Source organism: Bombus affinis, chromosome 5 (assembly GCF_024516045.1).
Source record: "Bombus affinis isolate iyBomAffi1 chromosome 5, iyBomAffi1.2, whole genome shotgun sequence".
Lineage (NCBI taxonomy): Eukaryota > Metazoa > Arthropoda > Insecta > Hymenoptera > Apidae > Bombus > Bombus affinis.
Genome location: NC_066348.1, coordinates 421177 through 448466, shown reverse-complemented (window position 1 = coordinate 448466; position 27290 = coordinate 421177). Strand labels below are relative to the sequence as shown.

Genomic DNA, 27290 nt, shown 5'->3' with positions numbered 1-27290 from the left:
TACTATTGTCTCGATGACTACTTCATACAAATAAAAATAACAGTTTGATCAGATACGGAACCATGTACATAAGGTTAGCGTAATGTATGTAGGTAGATAAGAATCACATGATGGCAGAAATTCATGCTGATATTCTTATCTTATGAATAAGTTTGAATGAAATGTATATGAAATTAAAAACTACTAACTATGTCTATCTATCAAGACTATACGCGAAGATTGATCATTTTTTATTTCATAATATTTTTGAATATTTTTTGATTTCATATAATGTATAATAAATTGATTTATATAATAGGATAAGTGACCTTAAAATATATAAATACATATGAAGATGTAAAAGATTAATGAAATAAGAACTGCAACCTAATCGAATAGGGAATTATAAATAGAAAATAGATAAACATATCAGACAAAGTGTTATGAATAAGACTGGATTATTCGTTACGTTCTCATTACGTAATTAATTTCAATAGCTATTACGCGACAATATTAATCATTTGTAAATTAGACTTACATTCTTTTTAAAAGATTTTTTTCCAGTTCTGCGCAGTATTATGTTTCAACCATACGTGGAAGTAAAATAAGAATATTCATAATTATTTAACTGCTAACTGTAAATATTTCATGAAATGCAACATTCTTCTATGATGCTAAAAGTTGGAGGAGTGTGAGCCTCCATAGCTCAGGGGTTAGAGCACTGGTCTTGTAAACCAGGGGTCGAGAGTTCAAATCTCTCTGGGGGCAATTTATTTTTTTTTTCTTTAATATCAATTTAAAACATTATTAAATAAGTAAAACATATTTGCAACATAAACAAAGACTATGAATTTATAATTCTATATATTAAAAATATTTTTCTGCAATAATAACAACCAAACAAGCAAAAAAAAATATTTCTATTGTCTATACCATATTTATAAAAATCGAATAAATACATGGTCATATATTTTACGATATAGTTTATTGCCATCGAAACATTAAATAGAACGAGTAATATAAATTCGCGCATTAATATATACAAACTCGAAATTAAACGAAATTTATAGAAATTCAAGTCAGGAGTTTATATATAATATTAATGTTTTTCTGAATAAGAACAATCGCACGTGCAAATATTTGTAACGGTTCAATGAATTTCTCACTGTCCTCGTAGGAACTCTTCATCCTAAACCACTGGTGCTTCGCTATCGATCACGACGATAAAACGTGTGCAATCCACATGTGGACAAAATATTTCCCGTCGCTGTCTATTACGTTCTTATACGAACTTATTGGACGTGTGGTAAAAATTGTGTCTTCGTTCAACTGGAGACCATTACACCTTATGAATAGTTTCTTCATAATTCAAGAATGAGTAAAAGGATCTAATAATCGTTTGAAGCGTAATAAATATAGTTTTTATTGAGATTGTAAAATAATATTAATATGTAATTTAATATTTTTGAATTTGGTATGATTTTTGTTTCTTTATCAGCTTTTCTTATTATATAAAATAAATTCTTTTATCTAAAACTTTTCTAGGACAACGATGGGACGAAAACCGACGAACAGAAATAAAATTACATTATGTAACTGAATTAGGAAGAAACATTACATAATTGAAATGAAATCGTAAAACTGCCACTTCGTTCGTTACATTATTATAATTTTTCAACGACCACAAATGACTTACTTTGTTTGACCGCAATTAACGTCTCTCCTATTTCTTTTTCACATTCATAATTTGCGATTTTTATTAAAAGATAGTTTTTATTAAACCAACAACGTCGTGTCATTGTACAAATAGTATTTTCATGATTCGATGATATCACGTCCTTGTTGAAACAATTCGCGACAACGCGAAATTGAAACTCGACGACGTCACGCGTCAGTTTCGTTGCATTTAAGCGTTCTACTTTCCTGTCGTCGTTCATTTAGATTTATAGAAGTGCATTGACTCGGTGAACTCTTGAACCTCTACTCGTACGTCTTCGTCCCGAGTCTAGTTGGAGAAAAAGAGTCCTTCGAAGAAGAACGCTTAGAAATAGAATAATAGAAAACACGATATCCACGCGTTTCGTTTCGTCGATAACAAACGATGCTTGTTTAAACTATCAAGCAAGAGTAATGAGAATTTCGTCCCCGCCAGCCGAAGACACAGCACACAGGAGAGAGAGAGAGAGAGAGAGAGAGAGAGAGAGAGAGAGAGAGAGAGAGAGAGAGAGAGAGTGAGAGGGAGGCTGGCCTGTTTGCTTTAGCAACTGCTTTGATCTAAATAGGTTCGAGGGACCAGCGAGTTGAAAAGTAGCTCGCTTTACTTCCCGTTTCTGGTAAATATTAATTTATGGAAAACTGAAGCCGGCCGAATGGAAAACAAAAGACCTCCTGCCTCGTTAAAATTTACTCTCTGTTCTCCGGGCAAACGGATTTATGCATCTGAGGATGATTTTCGAGTCAACTTTGTTTTTTTACATCTGCAGGAATAAAGAAGTTCCTCGTTGTAGAAGTTAACTTTTTCCCATTTTCTCAATTTCGAGTCTACAAACTACATAAAGAAGAATACGTTTGTCTGTTCGAGAAATGAATGACCAAAATATTATTGATAGAATTGGAAAGGAAAAGAAGTTAATTGTCGGTATAAGAATGCATTTTTAAATCATAAATTATTAATACGGTATTGGTTAATTTTTGAATAGATCATTGAAATGTATCACTTTGTAATTTTATAAGAAAATTTATCATCTCCCGTCTCAGCTTTCCCTTAGCAAACATTAAAAAGTACAAGAAGTGAAAGTTATCAAAATATTGCAAATACAGGACTTGCAAATGAAGCAACAAGAAAGAAATACATTTGTGAGACAGAGGAACGTAATATCAGTGTAAGTAACACGAAATAGGATGAGAATTAACACCCATGAATTACTGACCAAAAGCAACGAATAGAGCTTACGAACGACACACAAGCAGACACGTTCCATCTGACCGTGTGTATTATCTATTGGTTAAATTATCGATTTCCGTTGTATAGCAGCCTTTAGGCAAACGATAGGAAATGTGTCAAAGCAATTTCACAATATCCCATGCGAGACTGTCCGACAATTTATCGAAATGTTCCGAATCTCTTGGTAAATTGATCATGCCTACCGATGATTTATCTTTCACCGATCTAATTCAACGTTCGCGACAAGTTCGGCGTTAAAACAACAATTACGATACGCTTAATCGGGGTGAATATGTGAGTCAACTGATTGAAAGAATATTTTCCTTCCTAAATTCTCCAGAACTTCATAATAAAATTTCATTTCCCACATCAATTTATATTTTAATTTATTTCCAAATATTCAACGACAAAAATTTACTTGAGTAATTGATCAAATTCGATATTGCCCAATGCAACTCCGCTTTCCTCTCTCATTTTTCATCTCTCTATTGCAAATTCTTGCATGCAGTTAATTATAATTTGCACGCGAGTGGCGCGCAAAAAGATAAATCATCGAATTTTAATGAAAGTGGATGGCAGGCCGCGTTGAAAACTTCTTACGGAAGGTACCGCGATGTTATTAATTTACCAAAGACAAATTACCCTGTCTCTGGCAACAACCTGTTAAGTTCGCTGTCGCGACTTTGCCTGTTATATCAAGATCTATGAACAATTTGCAGCTCCGTAACAGGTCTTATAATTACCTGAATGCCGCGCATCGTTACACATCATTGGTACACATCGCGCGTGATAGTCAACCAAATATTGTCGATAAAGATCGACAGTATGCGATATCGTGTAATCGAATACGTTATCGAGCAAACTATAAACGGGGCATTCCAACGTTTACAAATGGGAATGAAGGTACAAAGGGAAACTTCGATTTGAGCACGTTCAATAGCGTGGCATAGTCCTTTCTTCAAAAGAAAACCACATTCAAGACGTAATGAAACAATTTTCCATCTTTAAAACTACGTCTCAATTCGAATCTTTAAAACCATCATATTTCAATTAAACCATCGTAAAACTATCTAAATACATGGAATCCGGTTTCCCTCGATCCGTAAAATAAGCTTCTTTCGCTCACAAAGAATTCGAGGACGTAAAAAGACCTATGAGGAACAAAACCGTAATAAAAGAAGGAAATTCTCTCACGAAAAGGCGAGACTTTATGCAAATTCGCATAAACCTTCCAGCAACCCGGCCTCTAACGAGTTCAATTCCAATCAGATCGTCACTGATTGTCGTTAACTCTCGGTATATTACTGAACAAATAAGGAAGAATTCACGCTCCCTTCATCTCTTTCCACTATTTTCATCTGACCGTGTAAATTATACGACACAACCAACGAATATCATCCCACGTATCCGAGAGAGTCTCGCCTGAGAAACCACTAGCTTTCTGCCCAATTATTTTCGTATCTCTGCCAGCTATGACCGCTATCCGTCCGTATCCCTCTGCTCTCACCCTTGCGGCTGGTCGTGGACCACACGTGTCCTTGTATCCATTCCCGACTACCTTTCACCTGGATATCACATTCAGGAAATGGGAAAACCATAATGGCCGCTGAAATGCAACCTCGGAAAATGTCTACGGCTATATGTGCCTCGTCCCGTTTCCGACGCTATACCTAAACCGAGTGTGGAACACTCGGCATGAACGAAATTGAAAAGTCTACAAGGTATGTAACAGGCGAGGCGGACGATTCGAATCCAGCCAAATTTGTTCGTAGTTGCAAGAATATAATCAGAGAATTACGGCGTAAACATGCTCTTCAAGGAGTACGAGCGAAGAGTGCCTGTAGGTGACTACATGGTAATGGTAGAGACGGTTATTTGATGAATAAGTGAAATTTCATTTGCCAACAAAATATCATAGTCAATAATTAATTATTAATACGATCATTTTGCACAATAATTAATTTATCAACTAATAATACTAAATACACCTTCTTCCATAAGAATTTTATATTTTCCGAATGCGTGTACTATTTTATGGATTTCAAGAGAAAATTCGCGCTATCGCGTAAACCATCGATGAACCATATAATTTTGTTACACGCTATGTAATACGTTATCGTTGAATAGTACTTGCTCATTTTTGATAGAATACAACTTCCACGCAACTTCCCGTAAGCTGCTACTATAAATTCCAAAAATTATCATTTTGAAAGGATATCATTCTCATATCAGAAACAGAAACGTATTCAATGCATACAGAAGTCTAATATAAAGGAGAAGAACGGAACACGTAGGTGACAGTAATAGCGGGAATTCGTATTATCGACTGCGGTCCCAGTAATCGATTCACGGGGAAGAATCGCATCCTCCCTTTATCGGGGGCGTCAGCGTTTCACCCGCCGCGCGGCGTTGTGCATCTCTCTTCATGCATCGCAATGTGTTGCTGCACTGCATTACGCAATATGTCACAGTCAGGTCATACGGGTCAACACGCCAAAGGAACACCGTCTCGAAGTTTCTAAAGCGTTCGAACTTCTCGACAAATTGGCTCTACGGGATGAACATACCGTCGCGTGAATAATAATTATATTCTCTCCATAGAATTTAATCCCTTGTTCTTTATCTAATGTCAGATTCATCTACCGAACTGATACAAAGTATTCGAACAAATATTTTCTCTCTGAACTAAAAGTTTCCGTTACATTACACAATTGTTGTGTACATTATCTACGATTATGTCGCAGAAGAATCATGTTTAGTTAACACTTAGTATAAATAACGGGACGATATGTCTCAAATCGGGGAACAATAAATAGACCTGTAAAAATTGTTTCTAAAATTAAGTAATAGATCTATCTTATCTCTTACTTATAATCGAAATAACACGCTCAATTGGAGGTGGATACACATGTAGTATCAAAAAAAAAAAGAGGTGGGTATACGCTTGATCTATTATATATTTAAGGTATAAACTAAGAAGCGTAAGAGTGCTGGGGAAGAGAGAAAGAGAGAGAGAGAGAGAGAGAGAGAGAGAGAGTAAGTAAGAGTGTGCCTGAATGACGTCAAAGCTAAATGCGTAAAGGAGCGGGAGAAGGATGTGAGGGTTGACGGTCAGCATTTTTGACCTGTGAAGACAGGAGTTAGGAGTCGAGTGTGGGACTAAGACGTACGAAGATATTGTAATCAGTTTTTGTATTAGGTATTGCTTGTTAAACTAAAACTAAACTTAACTTCAAATAAAACATCCTTCCTTGTTCTTGCTCTAGACAATTTAAGATACTACATATATGCGTAATTAATTAAGAAATCCTGAGATATCTTGTGTACATACAATCCGACCGAAACGCAATTTCCTTAATTGGTTGCTTTAACTAATAACGAAAAACGAGAGATGGATGCCGTGAAAAGAAGTTTTTTCGAAAGTTCGCAGACAGATCTGCGATCGCGTTTAACAGCGGCGAAACTTTTACATTCGTACTTTTTCGAACAGTTGGAAATAAATCCATGGATAGATACAGGATCCGGTGAAATCTTAACTTCCCTGAAATTGATAAAGGCATTTGCGCTAGCGAATTTACAAAGATATCCGCGATTCTTTCAAGGTTGCCATGGAATAGGGCATGTTGTGACTCTACAAAATATTAATTTCTGGTAAAAATAACTTCTAATTATTATCTTATTCATTATCTAATTTATATTTCTTATCAAGGTACTAATTTCTAATAAAATAATTTTTAATGAAAATGATGTGCGACTAACGACTGAAAATAAGAAAAATAAAAATATGCAGACTTTTCCGCGAGAAACTTGTTTTACGTGAAATGAGCCTTAGCTATAGCGGCTAAACGACCCGAAACGACAAAATGCATAACAAGCAGGCAAGAAAAATAATCAACGTCCACTCGTAAGTTCTTTGGCAAGATGGTTTTAGAAATTCTGCGTATAATCGTGCAGCAGATTCTCGAGGAAAGTTCTAAATCTAGAATTTCTAATGTTTCACTCTTTTAAATGTACATGTTTAAATAAGAAGGTAAAGATATATAATATTAATAAATATAGGTATTCCAATTTTCATCCTCTATTTAAAGAACCAAAAAAAAAAAAAAAAAAAAAAAACTAAAAGAATGCTACAGAGTTAATACAGAATAAAATAAGAGTAAAAGTACTAATTAAACCACGAAACCATAAACCATTAAGTAGTCTGTGAAATTAAAATGGATATTAATTAATACGTAGATGATCGAAAAGTGATCATCTACGAAAATAAATAACTCGACAGAGCTAAGGACCTAGTCTAGCCATTCTTCATCAAACATGAACGGCTCAACTCAAGAATCAAGTATACACCGAAAGCATGAATACACTTTCGATTCTTTCAATGCTTTTGCATTCATTATCGTGATTTTTCATCCACTTTCTGGCACGTAATAGATGCATCTTCGAAAAGAGGCAAGTCACTTTAGATTTCATAGCACGAAACGATCATCTGTATATAATAAGGCCTGAATAATTTCTGTATTCACATCAAGAGACACGAGTGGTTTCTGAGATTATGGAAATGATCATTTAAGAGAGTCTTGTCTGAGACATGTGACGGGGTGCATTGAAAATTTCGCGAATAATCGATCGTTTAAAACTAGATGAACACTTTCAGCAAGTAGACGTGGAACATTTGTTATAAAAATTCTCATTGTTTGATTGGTTATTTCGTTTGTTTCATTTCTTTTGAATATTTGATCTCTCTCGTGAATATCGTATCGATAGCCATTCAATGAATTTAAATTATTAGTGTGGTAAAATAATATGCTTCATCCGATATTACAATATTGCTAATATACTATCTTATGTATATTAGTTTAATATCAATATAATATTGTTTGCATGAAACTCTATAAAAACGTGATTTTATATTATTTCAAGGGAAAATCATTTTTCGAGAAAAATTTTAATTAAAATAAATAGTTCTGTCGACCAAAAAAATTTAATAAAGCCAACAAAGTAAAATTGAAATATTTTTATTATAGCTTGATTGAAAATACCAAAGTAACCAAACAAAATATGATTCTGTGATCTAAACTCTTATGTTATCCTTTATTCATACCATATTTTTAAATATACAAACTCGTGTTAAGAAGGTAAATAATGCTATATTTATCAGATCTGTAAATATGAAACCGGAATTTGCCTATAGATGGCCCTAGCTGATAATGTAGTTATCACTAAACTGCGTCATTGATGCCAAAAGTCTTTACTGACATCTCACAAACATTTTCGACTCAGAACAATACAAGTTTCATACAACAGCATAGTTTGTAATAGCGTTGAACATGTCGAATTTTGTGCCTGGAAACTACGATTTGCGGACAGCATTGATTTTCTGTTACCATTTGAAGAAAACTGCTGCAGAATCGCATCGAATGCTTGTCGAAGCTTACGGTGACCATGATCTTGGTAAATCACAGTGCTTTGAGTGGTTTAAAAAATTCAGAAGTGGCAATTTTGACGTGAGGATCGAAGAACGTAGAACGTAGAAGGTGATCTATTATGAGCTGTTAAAACCTGGCGAAATCGTTAATACTGAGCGCTACCGACGACAAATGATCGATTTGAATCAAACTTTGCGTGAAAAACGACCAGAATATCAAAAAAGGCAACACAAAGTAATTTTGCTTCATAATAATGCACCATCACATACAGCAAAACCGATCAAGGAAACGATTGAAGCGTTCAGTTGGGAAATATTTTCGCACGCGGCTTACTCATCAGACTTGGCTCCATCCGATTACTATTTATTTGCATCGATGGGACGACCGGCACTTCACTTCTTACGAAAATGTACGAAAATGGCTCGATGACTGGTTTGCCTAAAAAAAGCGACAGTTTTTTTGGCATGGCATCCACCAATTGCCAGACAGGTGGGAAAAATGTATAGCTAGCGATGGGCAATACTTCGAATAAAATATTTTTAATCATTTTCATACAATAAACGTGTATTTTCTATACAAAACTTCCGGTTTCATATTTACATACCTGGTATACCTTTATTTTCATAAATAAGGTTCTACTGAATTATGTGTCAAAATGATATTATTAATATTGATTTTAAGACATATGAAATAGTATGCTTGAATTTTCCGTTTTATGAAAGAAATCATTACTTATTACATTATTGTAGAATACACAATTCATTTTATTTTACTTATACCTTGAATCAAAGTATTTTTATCAAAACCTAGTTCTTATAAAAAGTTATTTTATCATAAATTAATAAATCAACATTTATAATTAAATTTGTTAATCTAAAGTATCTGAAGTTGTATAATGCACTCAGCAGATATTTATTTCATATTCTAAAACGCAACTCTCAATATGAATTTCATTTGCCTTAACGGCAAGAATACAATACAAGAGAATACAATACGTCGATCTTTAATCCGATACAAAGAGAAATATTATAAACAAACAATGCTTTTATCCTGTACATTCAAGCAAACATCTCATATACAATACGATCCATATATTGCATCTCACATATTATAATTCTTATATTGCTAACGAATCTCTTTTTCGATCCATCAAACAATTAAAATAAAAATAGAGATCTGGATTCTGTAAAAGAATCGTTTCTGTAAAGGCATGGCAATTTCATTACTAGAGAGAAAGAAAATTAAAAATGAAACTAAATATGTACTACCATTCGTAAATTTGGAATCACAGAAATAACGCAAAAGAAAGAAAGAAACCAACTACAGAAATTAAGAAAATATTACTGTTACCACTTACAAGATATTAGAGAATTTAGTTATAGTTAAATTAAGTATAGTTAAATCAAATAAGTAAAATAAAATTAAATAGGTATTGTTACATATAAAGTAATATTAATATTAAATTTTACAAATATTACTTTTCAATAATTGGAGACATTCATCGGTTAAAAAACTTTAAAAAATAACCAAGTTCGAATATCAAGGATCAGTAATGTAGACAGAAGTCCCGCAAGTTTTTATAAGAGTCGAGATTGAAAGCCTACCGTAAAGTTGATTAAAAATTTACGCCGTCCAGCTCGCGTACAAGTCTGAGGGTAACCTCTAAGCTAGAAATATCACTATGCCATTTGGCCGATGAGGCATTAGGATCAACCGGATGTGGCGTCTCGAGATGCAGTCGATATCTGGAAAATTGTGACTGGTTTTACACTCTGGCAGATTTACGGACTCGTAAAATTGTCAAAGAAATTCCGGCCCAACTGGAGTCAAAGCAATGAAAGTTCGTAAGGGATTGCCTGATAAATCGTTGGGTTCCTCTCTCACCTTGGGCTCCGCACGTCGATCGCCTCGGTTTCCACGGACAGCTCGATTTTCTCGCGCACTTCCTGCGGCATCTTCACCAACACGGACAACCACTCGCAGGATGCGGTCCCTGGCGTTTTGAAGCCCATCTGATTTAACAAGAAAATGTGACTTAGTTCTTTACTATAATAGAAGTGTATACCATATATGTACTAAGTTTAGTTTAGGTTCAACTTTTACGTAATTAACACTTAAATCCACTTTACGTGATTAAGTAGCCAAAATTTGCTACGGTTTCCTTGGAATTGAAAGCTTTTTTAATATACAGAATGAAAACAGTTTTTAAAAATACGAAAGAAATACAATCATGAAAATTTAACTATTTTAAATAATTAATTGTGACGTAACACACATAAATAAAAATGAAAATGATACTATGTTATAAAGAACGTATTTTTATGGTTTTAGTACATAATTGTTCAAAATAAATACTTTAATGTGACATATTTCTTGCAAGATAAACAACAAAATAATTTTTTATTTATTTATTAGAATATTTACAATCAATTCTCGTTGAGAATTTTCAGTAACTTAATTTGGCGTAATACAATGACATGGATTATAATAGTTTTATATTGCTGTTTTATTTCAGAAAGTGATCACTACTTAATTGCAAATAATATAGGAAAATGATTGGTACCAGGAAAACCACGATTCACTGGAAGCAAGGTTGTATTATGAGTCATTTAATTCAATGAAAAGCACTCGTTATTAATAATCTCGAGGGAATTACGTGTAATACGAAAGATAAGAGGAAAAAACTGAAAATGTCTAGGGTACAAAATAACATATAAAACACGAGCTGTTTCATGCTATAATAAACACGGTGCACGGAATATTACACGAGAAACAAAATTAACATTAAAAGAAGAGAATTAATTTTAATTAAATCGATTTCAATTCTTGTAAGTAAAAATATAATATACATTTTAATGTAATGACGAGTTAATACTCAAAGAATTAGACATAGAACAATGAAATATAACAAAGTATAATATAATATATCATAATAAACTTTATGCATGGAAGAATGGAATAAAATTCTATCACAGTGACTATTTGCATTTATCACTACCAATTCGCAACCTGTAACAAGGAATTAATTAGGAAACTTCTATTGAAAATGTGTGCAAAGTAGCCGAGTTTAAAAGCGATCTATTTGCTGTACACATGTTGATGCAATACTAACGCCCAAAAAAACGTCTTCCGCCGTCACCGCCTGCTTAAATTTCATCTCATATTCCGGCACCTTTCTTGGGTCGTAGGCTTCCGTACTCTGCGAAGCAACTGCTTCAGACGGATGCCAAATATCATCAGCTTCCGCTTTCAGCGGTGCGTGTGGGCCCGAGCGGTCTTGAAACTTTTCATTTCGAGTACCGATATCGCCAGGTCCTTAAAAATATCTATTTTACACATCGCGTATACTGTCGCAAAAACTACTTTCTGCGGTAAAATTTTCTTATTAAATTGCGAATATTTATTCACTTATAGGAGATGTAAATGTATAAAAATACACTAAATGCAGATAATATACACGAATATTTACAATATCCAAAATAATCAATATTGTTGCCAGTAATACATATTATTCATATGTTTATATTATTCATAATACATATAATTTCATATGTTTTAATATGGATATAATACAGTGCAATTTATTTTGAATAATTTTATAAATTCTACTTTGCAAACACTCACACCATTTTGTTTAAGTAAAATGAAATTTTCAAACAAAAATACACTAATTATCATAATAATAATAATAGCTTCAACTTTAAACCATTTTAAATGATTATTATGGGAAAAAAGAAATCTTTGTATTGTAAATGTCAACTATTAAACGAGTGCAGAGAAGAAACAATTATATCCTGTAAACTTGTTAAATCTTACCAAATTTCCGAGCGCCAGCCTGTGGTAAATCATCCTCGGAATCTGAATCATTTTTAAGAGGATTAATTAATTCCTGCAATGCTTTCAATTCGTGATAACCAAAACAACTATCCATTTTTCTAATCGAGTGAAAATATCCTTCAGATTGACATTAGACACAAACGACTAATACTGAACGTGCCAATCAACAAACGTCGTTGTCAAAGTAACATACTTCAAATATCGTGCTAGTAAAATGACAGTAAGGTAGAAAAGAATTATAATTTCTGTACACATTTTTATTTATTTGAAATATATACTTAGAACAATGAAATATAGTCTTCAACATAAATAATTTTAAATAAAAAGAAAATATATTTAAAATTAAAACCATACGTGAAATGAAAAATAAAACGATTACTTCGGCAAATGGGCACCTTTCAGGATCACCAACCACAAAGTGAAAATCTTTTCTACGGAAGTGTACCAACATGGCTGACAATATGAATGTACCAGTGTTATCAAAAAAGTGAGTAAAATAATAATATTAACAGAAAATTAGATTTCCAAATTTCCTATCTTATATTTATGAAGAATTTTTTTATTATGTATATTAATAATTTTGACATAACCTACATAGAACAGCGATCGGTGCCATATTTTACCTACCCACGTTGTTATATGAATAACTGATTACATTGATGTGTCTTTTTCAAGCACTAAATAGCAATATTTTTTAAATATTTACGAACAAATATATTTATTGTGTATGTATATGTATATACGTTAAGTATTATAGCAACGACAATTTTAATTAACTATGTTGTGCAACATAACCAAAGCTTTTGTTGATGTGGTATCGCCGGTATTTTATCAAGCAAAATCAACAAAATTGCATCAGATATCTATACGCCATTTTTACATAAAGTGCGTATGTCTTAATCAAAATCATGTTTCTTTATATGCATAATATAACCAATGTTCGTTGTGTTACAAATTTGCTTACAGTGAAATAAAAAGGCGTTTGAAAGCAGAGCAAAAACTGAAAGAAAAAGCAGAAAAAGAAGCAAAAACAGTTACTCAAGCGATAGTGGAAGACCAAACCAAAACTCAAGAGAAAAAACAAGTTCAAGAAGAAGATATTGCTCCAAATGTGAGTGTATATATTTATATATATACATATACAGTATACAGTATATATATCATGATAATGTTAAAGATCTTTTTAATTAAATATATATTTAAATGTATAGAAAGCTATGTTATGATTGTATTTACATTAGATATATAATGACTTTTAGGAATACATTAAACTTAGGACTCAAGCAATCAAGAACCTCAAAGATACGAATGATAATCCATACCCACATAAGTTTCATGTATCAATTTCATTGGAAAATTTCATTGAAAAATTCAGTAATAATTTAAAACCTGGGGAAATATTAGACAATGAAGTATATAGCATTGCTGGTCGTGTACATGCAATTAGAGAATCAGGTGCTAAACTGATTTTTTATGACCTTAGAGGAGAAGGTGTTAAAATTCAAGTAATGGCAAATGCAAGACAGTATAAAGATGGAGAAAAATTTGCCACTGATACTTCTAAAATAAGAAGAGGTGATATTATTGGTGTAGTTGGAAATCCTGGAAAAACTAAAAAGGGTGAATTTTCCATTATACCACATAGTGTTACTCTTTTAAGTCCTTGCCTGCATATGATGCCAAATCTCTATTTTGGATTAAAAGATAAGGTACAAAATGATGAAACTCCTCTCTTGATATATACCTTGATTAAGCTAATAACCCTTGTATTATTTTTAATAACTTAGGAGACAAGATTTCGTCAGCGTTATTTAGATCTTATATTAAATGATAAAGTAAGAAAAACGTTTCATGTACGAGCAAAAATAGTTGCATATATCCGCAAATTTCTCGATGAACTTGGATTTTTAGAAGTTGAGACACCAATGATGAATATGATTGCTGGTGGTGCAACAGCTAAACCTTTTGTTACACATCATAATGAATTAAATATGGACTTATACATGCGCATTGCTCCAGAATTATATCATAAAGTAAGAGGTATTTCGTTATACTCACAACTACGTATTGTTTGTAAATTATATATTAATACATTGTTGTGTGTGCATAATTGTAGATGTTGGTAGTAGGTGGACTGGATAGAGTATACGAAATTGGAAGACAGTTTAGAAACGAAGGGATAGATTTGACACATAATCCAGAATTCACTACTTGTGAATTTTATATGGCTTATGCAGATTATAATGACTTGATGTCTATTACGGAAGATATGGTATCAGGAATGGTAAAAGCTATTCATGGCAGTTATAAGATAACATACCATCCAGATGGACCAGAGGGTGAAGCAATTGAAATTGATTTTACTCCACCATTTAAACGGGTTTCAATGATAAAAACTTTAGAAGAAATTTTAAAATTTAAGTTACCTCTACCGGATAAATTAAATACCCCAGAAACAAATCAAATACTTAGTGATCTGTGTACCAAACATGAAATTGAATGTCCTCCACCAAGGACAACAGCTAGATTACTGGATAAGGTAATATGAATTTTAAATTTAAGGAGGAACTTTTATAGTTACATATATTTATCGACAAGTTTTTAACAGCTTGTTGGGGAATTTATAGAAGAAACTTGTATCAATCCTACATTTATTTTGGATCACCCACAAATTATGTCTCCATTAGCAAAATGGCACCGTTCCGAACCAGGATTAACAGAACGATTTGAATTATTCATTATGAAAAAAGAAGTCTGTAATGCATACACAGAATTGAACGATCCTATAGAACAAAGAGAAAGGTAATTTAACTAAACAGAAACTTTTCATAAATTCCAATTACAATTTGATTTAAAAAATTTATTCAATATTACGAATATATAGATTCGAGCAACAAGCAAAAGATAAAGCAGCTGGAGATGAGGAAGCTCAACTTATTGATGAAAACTTCTGTACTGCATTGGAATATGGTTTACCACCAACTGCTGGTTGGGGAATGGGTATTGATCGTTTTACAATGTTACTTACAGATGCAAATAATATCAAAGTAAGTTTTTAAATGATAAAAATATATAAACAACAGAATATGATAAAAAAAATATAATGATGATGATGTATCATTAGGAAGTACTGCTGTTCCCACAAATGAAACCGGATGATCCAAATAAAAACCAAGGAATATCTGAAGATGATAAAACATCAAATGATAATGTAAATCATGTGCAAAACTGAAAGTTTAATTTTCCCGTGACCTTTTATCGCAAACTAAATAATAAACAAGATATACTTCCAAAAACTAATGATTTTAATATTTCGTTATTTTTATTTCACATTTTATATGTGTTACTCACCATCATAATAGTACAAAACTATAAGAACACATGACGAAAGTATTAGCATATATTATTCACGCATACACAATCTTAATATTTCCACTGCAATAATATCGCTTTAATATTTGCTTAATTTTCATCACAAATTAAATTTTTGTTACAAAAAATGTAAATCATATTTAAATAGATATTTACATTAAAACTTGGGAAGAAGCAAGCACTGAACAGTAAATGTGTACTTGCAATTTGCTGGCAGCTTCTTTATATTGTCAAATATTTAAGTAAGAAATAAATAAAATTTTCTCCCTCACATAATAATGGTGCAATAATTATTTTACAAAAATCCACAAAAGAAAACCTATTAATTTGTTATTTTGTTACCTTCGACTAAATTTACTATTTAACAGAAGTTACAGCCTTTTAGGTATATATTAGTTAAAATTGCCAGAGAAACGTCGAACTATTAATTTAAAATTGATATGTTTCCTGGACAGTTATATTGTGGCAGCTTTCAATAGTTCATGTATTTTATCATAGTAAAAAGTATTATGAAACGTGCTTAATTTCTCTTTCATAAATATTAGTCAGATACATTTCTATCAGCTTTCTTCTTCTATAACATATTTTGTAACAGAATTATAATGAGCACCTAGTTCATACATATGCCGGTGATAAGTTAATATCATTTTTTTTTCATTGCTATAATCATCACCAATAACATATGGTGCTCCTGATGCCTGAATGACTTCTATCGGACATTTCAACACATGCGAAAGAACCTGTAACTATTTTAAACAAAAATGATTTTATAAATTTTAGAACAATATATGTATATCCATAGTTTATTTAAACTTGCCTCAATAGCTCCACCCCAGGCACTTGTATCTGCCACATCAGCACAATATTTTTCATATTGTTCTGGTGAAAGAACATCATCAGAATCTGGATTGGAAATAAATGGTAAAAATTGATTCATATTTTCTCTCAAATATATAGCAGTTTTTGTTCTAAGTTCATGAAAATTCAATGGAGTTTCTCCTATAATTTTTAGTTGATGTGCAACAGCATTATATAAACTGCAAAAATTAATTTGGTAGCAGTGTAAATAAAGTAAAAAAATTTGTACTTTACGCCCCAAATTATTTTAAACAATCTAGACAAGTAACTCACCAATGGCCATCACTTGGAATCTCATAAATCATCAAACCACGTTCACAGAGTATTTTCTTAATAGTTTGCAATTCTACATTTCTTTTCCCAAAAACATTTAATGCTTCTTGTTCTATAATTCTCTGATTGCGTTCTCTTTCTGCATTTGCTTTCTTGTCTCTTCTCTTCTGTGCTTTCGAAATTCTATGTGTTGGTTGTTCATTTTGTTTGTTGTCTTTTGTGCTTTTGTCATTAATATTTTCTGTATCTTCATTTTCCACATTATTGATATTAAGATGTGTAACTTTCCATGTAGTAAACTCTTCTTCTTGTCTTTTATCTAAAGCTTCTTCTAAGCGATTGATTTCTTCAGTTACTTCTTTCTTCTTCTTCTTATCACCCTTACAAATTGACTTTTTTAGCGTTTGTATTTGTGCTAAAATTTAATATATAGTAACTAAAAGATCATACATTTGAAAAATGTTATTAAAAATATAATATTAAATATTTACAACATAATAAAATTCTATTAACAAATCTTTTACGTAAGCACAATATTGTAAATCATCTCACGTTAAAGAACCTATTATCATTAATAAAGAAAAAATATTCTATAAACTACAATTATATAATTTTATTACCTTGTAATTCTTTCCGTTCTTTTTTATGTTTTAATGTTAATTCTTCTTCCGTTAATTCTAATTCTGCCATTTTTTAATTTAGAGGTTACTTAAAAACTTATTTTAAGGTTAAGGAGTAAAGTACCGACATGATAAACGAATAATGCATCATAGCATTTTCATGAATCAATTTCCATTTTTGACATGATATTAGGTAAACCTTAAATTTCATATTTTTGGCTTAAGCTGAATATCTAGAAATTTTTGAATATTGAATGATTGAATCTATCTATTTTTGAGAAAAATTTCAAAATCTGTTATTAGATAAAAAATATGAATTACTTTAAAATTTACTAAACATTTTTAATTTTTTACCTATAATTTCATAAATGTTTTGAATATTTTAAATTTATAATTTAAAGATTTATAATTTAAAAACAGCGGATAAAAGATAGTTACTTATATAGTGCAATAAAGTAATCATCGTTTTCATAGAAACATGATTAAGGAGGCTATTTACTAATATCTTTATGTTTCAAACTATACCTCGAAGAGTAGGCTTTCAGTTAGTTATATGGGTGTTTAGTCCTACAGTTACTGTGATAGAAGAAGGTTGTGTAATTACTTCGATTGTTGATTTCATTATTAAACATTAAAAATGGCAACTGATGAGAATTCTTGGAGAACACAAAGTTTCCGACAAAGTGTAATTGCAAAAATGTAAGTCAATTTATGTCAAAAGGTTATAAACGGTAAAATGCTCCTATTAACATCATTTAAATAATATAAATTATTAAAGAGTAAAAAGTTCTATAATATTTGTATGAAAAAGAAATGTAAAAAATAAATTTATACATTTGAATAAATTGAAGAAATGTGTATTTTTATATTTATTAAATATTTTTATCATAGAGATGAAGCTGTGCAAATGTCTGGAATGCCTACTGCCAAAAACAGTATTGAAATGGAAAATCATGTTTTCCAAAAAGCAAAAACTAAGGTGTGTTATTATTCTTTTCTTTTCTGTTTATTACCATTAGATTATCTGTGTAAAAAATAAATAATATATTAAATATTCCAAGTGGTAAATTGTTAATTATTTCAATTAATAACACGTTCATTTATTTTCAGGAAGAATATCTAGGTTTTGTGGCCAGATTAATTCTACATGTCAGAGAATTAAGTAATATATTTATATATATGTTTATTTTAATTTATATAAATTATAGATAAATAATTAACACTTTATAATATATTATACTTCTTCCAGATTCTAAAAAGGGTACAGGAGGTAATGCACCAGGTACAGGTGGTTCTGGAAATCAGGGTATGCCTGATCCAATCGGGGCATTACAAACATTGGCACGTCAAGGAACTGGAAACAATCAAATGATGAATATGAGTGGACCAGGATCTAATCCTCAAGGAATAATCCCACAACCACCAACAAATACTGCTACCAATTGTAAGTATATATTTTGCTCATTAAATATAGATATTGATAATACATTTTTTAACAAGTAATAGATTCTTTAAAAATACAAGGTAAAGTAATTATATAGATAAAATAATATTACCTTTTAAAATATTTATAAATATATGTTTTTCACATTTTTAATTCATATTACATATTTATTTAATTCACAATACATATTTAGTTTCCATATCTATTTTAACAGAATGATATTGGGAAATAAGATATATTGTTTTATACTTAAATATCCTAGTTTACGAGTAACAAGATATCTCATTTAGCTCTTTATTAACACTAAAACTACCGACATTTCGTGTATACCTATTCCTACCGTGTGCGGTCAAAATGACCAATGATTAAAGAAGTAATAGTTTTTATGATTTAACTTAGATAATGGTTAATTTATAAATAAATGTATATAAAATGATGAACTTTCATAAAATTTTGTCCAAATTTACTTTCGTTTGATTTCAATTATATTTCGCTGAATTTTTTACAAATTATTTTATTATCAAATGTACATTTGCCACATACATATTACCCACATCTTAAACAAATTTTCGTAATTTTGTAGCTTTCACAATTTTTTACTTGACAAGCTTTTTTGTAGTAATGAATCTGAACTTGTTAATAGTTTTATTGCATGGTTTTTTTTCCTGTGGTTTTTTATACAAAAGTAATATATGTACCAAGTTTATAACAATTTTGTGAATTCTCTATAAATTGGTCCTATATTGTAGATACCATTGCAAATTTATTGGTTCGTAAACATTGGCTTCTTTCACTCTTCTTATCAAATTGTATAAACCTCATAATTTCAGCAAAGTCATTCTAGCTCACTGTTTTTGAAAAGACTGCAGGTCGCCAAATTTTATTCCACAAATATGAGATATCTAAATTTTTTGCCTGATATGCACCGCAGGCATAAAGCAGAGCAATAAATGCATTTAGTTTTATTGCATATAACTCTTTCTTAGTCCCTAATACTTTAAACGCTTCTTCCTCCATACATTTTATTATATGATCCCTTATATGATGATCAATGATAAGATAAAATGCCATCTTTATTTGTCTTCTCATTATATGCCGTTTAGCATATCCCTAAAAATATTATGAACTGCTAGGTTTGGGACTTACATCTATTTCTCTCCAAAGTGTCCCATCGGGCCCAGTTTTGATACATTGATTCTCTACATCAGTCTCACGCTTTGTTGTCAACGATAATTTCTTTCCTTTTTGTCCTAGACGTGAACGCTTATTTATAATATTCAACTCTGATTTGCTGTTTTCAATTGCTGAAGTTTTTTGTTCATCGCACACTGAACAAGATACACTCTTCTTCCTCGTCTGTTATTTTTTTTTATAATTTTTTTTTTTAAAGTTAACATTTCTAGGGTAAATATTTATCACAGAATAATACCATGTATGGAATGCAAAATTATTGTCAAATTTGATATGCTCTACTTTTCCTTTCATAACAACTTTACACAAAACGCTCTGAGATACTTTCTGTCTGAGTTTTAGAGATAACAAGTTTAGATGTCGACTAATTGACTAACAAACTGAGATGTATTCTAGTCGAAAGGACAATTGTAAGTAAGAATATGGTCTGTAACAGCGATATTTATATGAAAATATTGATGAGTATTGACCATTCTCCATCAGTGGTTACTCGAGAGTGGAGTTGGGAAAACTTTTCCCGTGTTTTATCGCAATGAGCAATAACCCCAAGAAACTTCTCGACTTTTAAAATGTTTGTAACAATGCACTGTAAAAGTGCTAAATTTTATGGCGGTCCCTTAGGATTATTATGGGTCTGAGTTGATATGTCTTGACAGCTGGTGGTCATCTTGATCAAGGGATAGATTATGTTTTATGACAAGATTCCGGGTATAACAGCTGTTATTATTTGTTATCACTGATTTTGTTTGTCATCTAATCTTGGGATAGCCTATTCTTTGTACTGATTGCATTTATTTTAAGAATAACTAAAATATTTTGTCGGTCTGTCAAAATGACCGCTCACAGTAGGCAAGACAGAGTATAAATTTTTCTCAGAAAATAAAAGAGCAAACTAAAGGTAAATACCGAAAAATATATTGTATGCATGTTTTAGGAAAAGTCAGAAATTATGAAGCGATATGATAAAATTTAAATATGGTTAAATTTGTGTAGAAATTCGAGATCGGTCAATTTGACCGCCGCTGGTACGTTTAGTGTTAACTAACTGTTTTATTGTAAATCTTAACATATCAAAGTGCCAAAATGGCCCGACAGTTAGTACATTTTAATTTAAAAAATAATCTGAAGTTAATGTATTAACAGATAATGGTTTTATTAAAGATATATGTAACTAAAAGTAAATTTGAAAAATATAATACAGAACCACACAAAAAATCATACTTAATAAAATATTTAGGATCTTATTAAATTCAAATAGAAAGTAACAATTGTATATTTAAATATAAACATAATATGAAGAAATATGTTTCATGTAGTTATAGGATTTATTTCAAATGAAATGTAACGTATAATTAGGATGGTAATACTTCATCACTAGAAAAAATGTTACTCCATAAATACATTAAATGCTTCTACTAAAGGAAGATCAAAAAATATTTTTATCTTTTCTTCTAATTTAAATATGCACATTCTTTTTTGTTGTGCTGATGTATCCTTATTGTGTTCATACTCGTATGAAAGATTATCAGCTTTAAAATTATTATCTAGTAGTATGTCTAGAATAATAATATCTTTTGCACTTGTCTTCTGTATACCTTTAGGCCAGCTTTTTTCTTTCAGTATTATTTTGGTTTTGGTTAAAGATTCATTTACTTGAAACTCTATGTCTTTGTAAACTTCTTTCATATTGTCAACCATTGTACATATATATTCCAATTTTTGTATAAAAATATCCAACAAATCTTTTATTTCATATATCATTTTGAGAATTCTTCTGGAAATAGGATCATAAGTACCATCTTTCACTTTGTCATTAAGTGTAATCTCATGAGGCAAACGACTGCGGCCCAAACTAATATACCATTTACGCAATAGTTTAACATAATCAAATGTTATTTTAAATTTCATGCCTGGTATATGCTGCACAACAGGTTTATAAAAATAACATACTCGGTTATCTGTTAGGTTAACTGCCATACCACATTGTTCTTTGATCTCTTTTGCAAGGGTTGTTTGTTCACGTAATTTATACTTCCAGTTTTCATGTAAAACTTCTTCATCATTTCTACGATCAATATATTCATAAAATTTAGCATGAGATGGTGATGTTCTTAACAATTTACGCACATCTGAGTTGTCAGAATCATAAGCAATTTCACTTTCTATGGAACTATCATATTGGGAATAATACATGTTAGTTAATTTTGACATTTTTGTCAGTATTTTTTCATTTAATTCAAAACTCAAAAAATTTTTGGGACGTCAGTAATTAGGTTATGTTCCTTTTTTCTTATTAACAAAAAGAAGATATAATCTAAGATCTAAATTTTTAAATTATAATAAATTTATTAATAATTTCTTTAATTTTAAGATTGTTTTTAGACTTTAGTATTGCCTTGATTATAATGAAGCTTTCTAAAATTTCCTGTACTGACATACATATCTCTTCGCATATACTCTGTACTCTCTTAACTACTTTTAAAAAATTTAAAATACTGCACTGTTATACGTTTCTTATACATTAAATGAAACATATTAAATAATATATGTGTACATAAATATTTACTAAATGTCCAGCGGGAGGAATTGTAAAACACAAATTAAAAATAAGGAAGATATATTAAATGTAGATTTTAAATTTGTTAATAATTTGCTGTATCATCTCGCCGAATAATGTATGAAAGGCCGTTCAGCCTTTCTGCTGTCCAAAAGTTTATGGAGTATTTTTGAGGTCAGTATCACGAAAATCTCCTACTAATTGAACCATTAAGCGACGTACGTATTGCAAATGCGTTATTTCGTTTTTATTCTGTTTCTCCTGGTTTGCACTATATAATAGGTAAGAATTTATGGTTGATATTTCTAAGCCCCAAGAAAATAATTTTCACCACCATTTTCGGGACTTCCGCATAAAACAATATTTAGCCGTATATTGGTCTGGTCTTCTATCGAACATATCCTTTTTTGATCTTTTAGAAATCATGTATAAGATATTATAAAAAATACAGAAAATATATGAAAAGCCTGCTGATTCGTCTGGTAATGCCATTGATAAACTGAAATTCGTTCTGACTCGACCATCATCCTACATGACGAGTTTACGTTAAACAGAAGATAAAACTTCATCGCTAACGATCTCTAGTTTTATTTCATCAAAAACGTAATACTGTTTAGTCTACTATATCTATGTGTAAATACGTATAAGATTATCACTCAGAAAAATAGACGTATGATAGCCACTTCATAATAAGCGTCCGCAACTGTGAACAGATTCGGGCGGCTATGTGCTGACACGTGTCCGCAACGGGAAAAAGACTTGGGCGGCTATTTGCCGACACTCGCCCGCAAAGGGCTAGACATCACCATCACTGAACTTCACTTGCTAACAACTCTTTGCTTAAAACAGCACTTGCTAATAATTCTTCGATCAAAACATTACTTGCTAACAACTTTTCGCTCAAAACATTTCTACATGTCTTGTAAGCTCTCTCAGGATGGTTACAAACGACAGCAGGTACAAATTCTAATTAACTGTATCCAGTCGACTGGGATAAATCGGAAGAAACGGAAGATAAGACGTCTCTGATTTCGTCTTCCGTGGATCATCTGACCATCTGGTGACTCGGCACCAAAGAGAGAAGAAGATTCCACGTGCTAAGCTAGTACAACCACCAAAGATTAGGACCAAGGTGTTCAAAGACACTTTATGGGCCATGGACTCCAGTTGGGAATTTATTGGCAACGAAGAGGACGACTACGATCCGGAGTACGACTGTGATGCGGATTACGAGGGAGACAACGTGTCTTCAGTGCAATGGCCCTTGGGTTGAGTCATCAAGGTGGACCTTGAGATGGATCTCGGCGTCGGCGGCCACCATCTGAATGGCCACCGCTCAAACTACAACGAGCGTCTTGGATCGAAGCGTTAAACGGCTAATGCCACCGAGCCAACCTGATCCTGATGAGTCTAGACAGCCAGCTTTCGAGAAGGAATTCGATAGAAGATCCAACTAGTTTCAGACCTGTTAGCTTCGCTAACACACACACACGCACGCACTTACGCCTAACTGCAGCCAAATAGAATTTTTGATCGGTACCCTCTCAACAGGGGAGGATGTTACGTCTTGTGACACATTCTAATCCATCCTTCGGCTAAGATGGTCACCAGCTGTTTAAACATATTTGCTCGGACCCACAATAATCCTAAAGAACCATTAATTGTTGTCATAAGATTTCGCATCTTTTCCTTTACTGTCAAGGCCCTTAATTGTTACTATACATCCTTCAAGTTGAGACATTCCTTAGGTTGCTCATTACGGTAAAATACGGTATAAGCGGATTCGAAAGTTACTTCTACCAACGAGCGATTGTTGATGGGGGACGGGCAGCACCTATCATTAGTTTTTCCTATATATCTCACCCTCACAGAAGATCATTTGCTACTAACTCTTTGATCAGAAGACCCTTAATTTGCTTGCAACGATTCATTCTAAATACTTTTACATCTCTCGACGCACTACTCGCAGACATTCAAGTCGCGAAGGTTGTTAAGATTTAACAAGCAGTAGAAAGAAAAAGATCACGCTTGACCTTAATTGACAATTATTTTATACTATATTTTATACTATTAATTATTATAATATTAATAATTGTTTTAGTATTACAAAGCTTAAATCAGCGCCCTGGACAACCTATGACCATGCAAGGTATGCAAAGTAAAATACCAGGAATGGGTATGATGCCTACTCAAACCAGCGGTCCAATGAATCATATGGGTCCAATTCAAACCATGCAAGCCAACTCAATGTTAACGCAAATGAATTCAATGGGTCAAGGAAATATACCTCAGCAAATGACTCAAATGGTTCCCAACCAAATGGCACAAATTACGACAGGTCAAATGCAACAAAACATGCAAGTATGTATTTATTATTGCAAGAAAGCATGCATTTCTTTTTTTTGAACAAAGGGGGGACATAAATAATAAGTGGCATATTTCAGACCCAAATGCAAAATCAACTATCCAATCAAATAGGAAATCAAATTAGTGGATCTATAAGTGGAATTCAAACAAATATGCCACAGCAAATGAATCAGATTACTCCAGGGCAAATGGGTCCTGGTCAAATGCAGCAACAATTAAGTCATATGCAAAGGAAGGTATGCAAACAATGAAATAATATAAGCCATTATTTCAAGATTCTCATGAATGCTGTTGTTTTTAGCAAGGAGAAATGATAAATGCTGCTTTCCCTGGCCCTCGAAATGTTACACCAAATCAATTTCTGGGTCAGAGTCCATCACCATCTGCTCCAAGTCCTGCTGGTTTAGGCGCACCATCAAGGTTAGATACAATAGAAACTAAAATTTTTTAAAATTATATTAAAAATTAAAATTGCATTTTATTATTTTTTCAGCAATCAAATGGTTGCATCACCAGCATTAGTTCCTTCACCTAGTCCACAACATCCTATGATGGCAGGACCACAACGATCTGTTGGTATGTCAAAATTACTTTTAATATAAAAATTATTAATTTTAATCTAGCATGAATAGAAATAAAGACAATAAAATTATATTAAATTAGGCATGGCACCATCTCCTAGCAGTTCTTTAAATACTCCTGGAGGGGTAGGAGCTACCCCAAGTCCACAGCAAGAAGATCAAGCATATAGAGATAAAGTTAGACAATTAAGTAAATATGTAGAACCTTTAAGAAGAATGATTGCTAAAATGGGAAATGAAGGAAGTATGTAACTTTAGTTACACTAACACTCATTTCCACCAATGGCTTTATATGTATGTATGTAGTCAATTGTATAATCTTTTAAATTGCAGATGTTGATAAACTAAGCAAAATGAAGAAACTTTTAGAAATTTTATCAAATCCTAGCAAACGAATGCCTTTAGATACTTTACTAAAATGTGAGGTAGTTCTTGAAAAATTAGATTTTAAACGAAATGATGCTAGTGTTGGGCCTCCAGTTACGACTTTAAAGGAACATCATTTCTTCAGTCCACTTTTAGAAGCAGTAAGCACTCATCTCCAAAGTCCAGTTGTAAATCATACACTACAACGTACTTTTGGTCCGTGTCTAGAAGCTTTATTTGGTCCAGAGATAAAGTAAGAAATAAATACACTAATTTGTGAATGATTGTGTTATAAGATATAATTTAACAGAATTTTACTTCTATAACTAGAAATTTACCACAACCATTAAAAAAACAAAAGATAGAAGAGTCTCCTAATGAAATACCAGACGTACTACAAGGAGAAATAGCTCGATTAGATCAACGGTTTAAGGTAATCCATTCATTTTAGAATCTCATTACATTTTTATATGTAAGTAATCATATATGTGTATAATATATAGGTCAGTCTTGATCCTGCACAACAAACTGGATCAAAATGTATTCAATTAATATGCTGGTTGGATGATCGTCATCTTCCATGTGTTCCTCCTGTATCAGTAACTGTTCCCGCCGATTATCCTTTAACGCCACCACGTTGCGTAATGGCACCCCATGAATATGCCACAACATTTCTTTGTGCGGTCCAGAAAGCTTTAAATGCGCGTATAACGAAACTACCTCGACGTTTTTCTGTGTCTCAATTATTAGATACATGGGAAATGAGCGTAAGACAAGCTAGCGCGCCTTCACAAATTCCCGTTACTGCCAGTACTGTACTAATGGGTTTGTAATATGTTTTTATGTATACGAAATATTTTATAAATACAAAACTATTACTATGACTTGATTGTTGATTACATATGACTTTATTATTATGACATGTCTCGTGTCTCCTCATTTAATTTTTCCCTTCCAAGTACATACATATACTCATACGTTATTCTTGTACACTTTGGTTTATATCAATGCTAATGTTCTTACTAATTGTATATAATTTATTTATTACATAATTTGTCAATTATAAAATAAAATTAATATTCTATACAAATAATAATTCATATATTTTAGTAGTAAATTTGTAATTTCTTATACGACATTTTTATCGAATCCATTATATTTTTATTCGAAAAATTTAATATCAATTCTATCGCCCTTAAAAATATTTATTAGCTTTCAAATAACATAGTAATATAATATAGATAAATTAAAAATCACAATAGTAAGAAACCAAACATGGGATTAATTTCAAATTAAAAAAAAAGACATACATATATTGGAGATGAAAGAACACCGGAGCCTTCCCTTTGGAATTTTGGGAAAATCTCGTAACATTGTAATCTAGATTCTACCATAGCTGTAATTAAACAATTGTAGTCATCCAGTCCGATTGCAATTGTTCGAAACTTGTGATAGTGAGCTTGGGCTTGAGGCGA

The 27290-nt window shown here is 31.8% G+C and overlaps 4 protein-coding genes and 1 non-coding gene across 7 annotated transcripts; 3 read left to right on the top strand and 2 right to left on the bottom strand.

Moving 5' to 3' along the window:
* Window positions 1-674: 674 nt before the first annotated feature.
* Trnat-ugu (transfer RNA threonine (anticodon UGU)) lies at window positions 675-747 on the top strand. Its single transcript has one exon. It is a non-coding gene; the product is annotated as a tRNA-Thr (tRNA).
* Window positions 748-8205: 7458 nt separating this feature from the next.
* Window positions 8206-12431, bottom strand: LOC126916884 (dynein axonemal assembly factor 6). The gene is made up of 4 exons (XM_050723152.1): window positions 12166-12431; window positions 11462-11664; window positions 10234-10361; window positions 8206-10094 (listed from the first exon to the last, which is right to left on the bottom strand). Exons 1-4 carry the CDS (start codon window positions 12278-12280, stop codon window positions 9965-9967), a joined length of 576 nt encoding a protein of 191 aa, XP_050579109.1. The 5' UTR covers window positions 12281-12431; the 3' UTR covers window positions 8206-9964.
* A 102-nt stretch (window positions 12432-12533) lies between these two features.
* LOC126916875 (lysine--tRNA ligase) lies at window positions 12534-15486 on the top strand. Of its 3 annotated transcripts, XM_050723125.1 has the most exons (9): window positions 12572-12673; window positions 12987-13071; window positions 13153-13297; window positions 13446-13895; window positions 13974-14219; window positions 14303-14725; window positions 14795-14988; window positions 15071-15233; window positions 15311-15486. In XM_050723125.1, the coding sequence occupies exons 1-9, from the start codon at window positions 12652-12654 to the stop codon at window positions 15416-15418; spliced, it is 1836 nt and encodes a 611-aa protein (XP_050579082.1). In that variant the 5' UTR covers window positions 12572-12651; the 3' UTR covers window positions 15419-15486. The 3 variants fall into 3 exon arrangements, with proteins under 3 accessions (XP_050579083.1, XP_050579082.1, XP_050579081.1); XM_050723126.1 differs by lacking the exon at window positions 12987-13071 and having other exon boundaries at window positions 12534-12673; XM_050723124.1 differs by lacking the exon at window positions 12572-12673 and having other exon boundaries at window positions 12779-13071.
* Window positions 15471-17539, bottom strand: LOC126916878 (deubiquitinase OTUD6B). The gene is made up of 4 exons (XM_050723133.1): window positions 17310-17539; window positions 16690-17104; window positions 16376-16595; window positions 15471-16304 (listed from the first exon to the last, which is right to left on the bottom strand). Exons 1-4 carry the CDS (start codon window positions 17377-17379, stop codon window positions 16119-16121), a joined length of 891 nt encoding a protein of 296 aa, XP_050579090.1. The 5' UTR covers window positions 17380-17539; the 3' UTR covers window positions 15471-16118.
* A 280-nt stretch (window positions 17540-17819) lies between these two features.
* On the top strand, window positions 17820-26714 carry LOC126916874 (mediator of RNA polymerase II transcription subunit 15). The gene is made up of 12 exons (XM_050723123.1): window positions 17820-18008; window positions 18201-18288; window positions 18420-18471; window positions 18559-18753; window positions 24603-24862; window positions 24946-25104; window positions 25170-25288; window positions 25362-25444; window positions 25532-25693; window positions 25783-26068; window positions 26146-26248; window positions 26319-26714. Exons 1-12 carry the CDS (start codon window positions 17947-17949, stop codon window positions 26646-26648), a joined length of 1899 nt encoding a protein of 632 aa, XP_050579080.1. The 5' UTR covers window positions 17820-17946; the 3' UTR covers window positions 26649-26714.
* Window positions 26715-27290: the final 576 nt, after the last annotated feature.

Bases quoted from the DNA above. Each gene is read 5' to 3' on its own strand.
- LOC126916878 (XM_050723133.1), bottom strand. From the start codon at position 17,379: ATGGCAGAATTAGAATTAACGGAAGAAGAATTAACATTAAAACATAAA. The intron at 17,105-17,309 runs GTAATAAAATTA...ATTAAATTTTAG, and splicing joins AGAACGGAAAGAATTACAAG to CACAAATACAAACGCTAAAA. The intron at 16,596-16,689 runs GTGAGTTACTTG...TAATTTTTGCAG, and splicing joins ATTCCAAGTGATGGCCATTG to TTTATATAATGCTGTTGCAC.
- LOC126916884 (XM_050723152.1), bottom strand. From the start codon at position 12,280: ATGGATAGTTGTTTTGGTTATCACGAATTGAAAGCATTGCAGGAATTA. The intron at 10,362-11,461 runs GTTAGTATTGCA...TTGTTAAATCAG, and splicing joins CGGAAGACGTTTTTTTGGGC to ATGGGCTTCAAAACGCCAGG. The intron at 10,095-10,233 runs GTGAGAGAGGAA...ACAATTTTCCAG, and splicing joins ATCGACGTGCGGAGCCCAAG to ATATCGACTGCATCTCGAGA.
- LOC126916875 (XM_050723125.1), top strand. From the start codon at position 12,652: ATGTACCAGTGTTATCAAAAAA. The intron at 12,674-12,986 runs GTGAGTAAAATA...ACATAACCAAAG, and splicing joins GTACCAGTGTTATCAAAAAA to CTTTTGTTGATGTGGTATCG. The intron at 13,896-13,973 runs GTACAAAATGAT...TTAATAACTTAG, and splicing joins ATTTTGGATTAAAAGATAAG to GAGACAAGATTTCGTCAGCG.
- LOC126916874 (XM_050723123.1), top strand. From the start codon at position 17,947: ATGGCAACTGATGAGAATTCTTGGAGAACACAAAGTTTCCGACAAAGT. The intron at 18,009-18,200 runs GTAAGTCAATTT...TTTTTATCATAG, and splicing joins CAAAGTGTAATTGCAAAAAT to AGATGAAGCTGTGCAAATGT. The intron at 26,249-26,318 runs GTAATCCATTCA...TATAATATATAG, and splicing joins GATTAGATCAACGGTTTAAG to GTCAGTCTTGATCCTGCACA.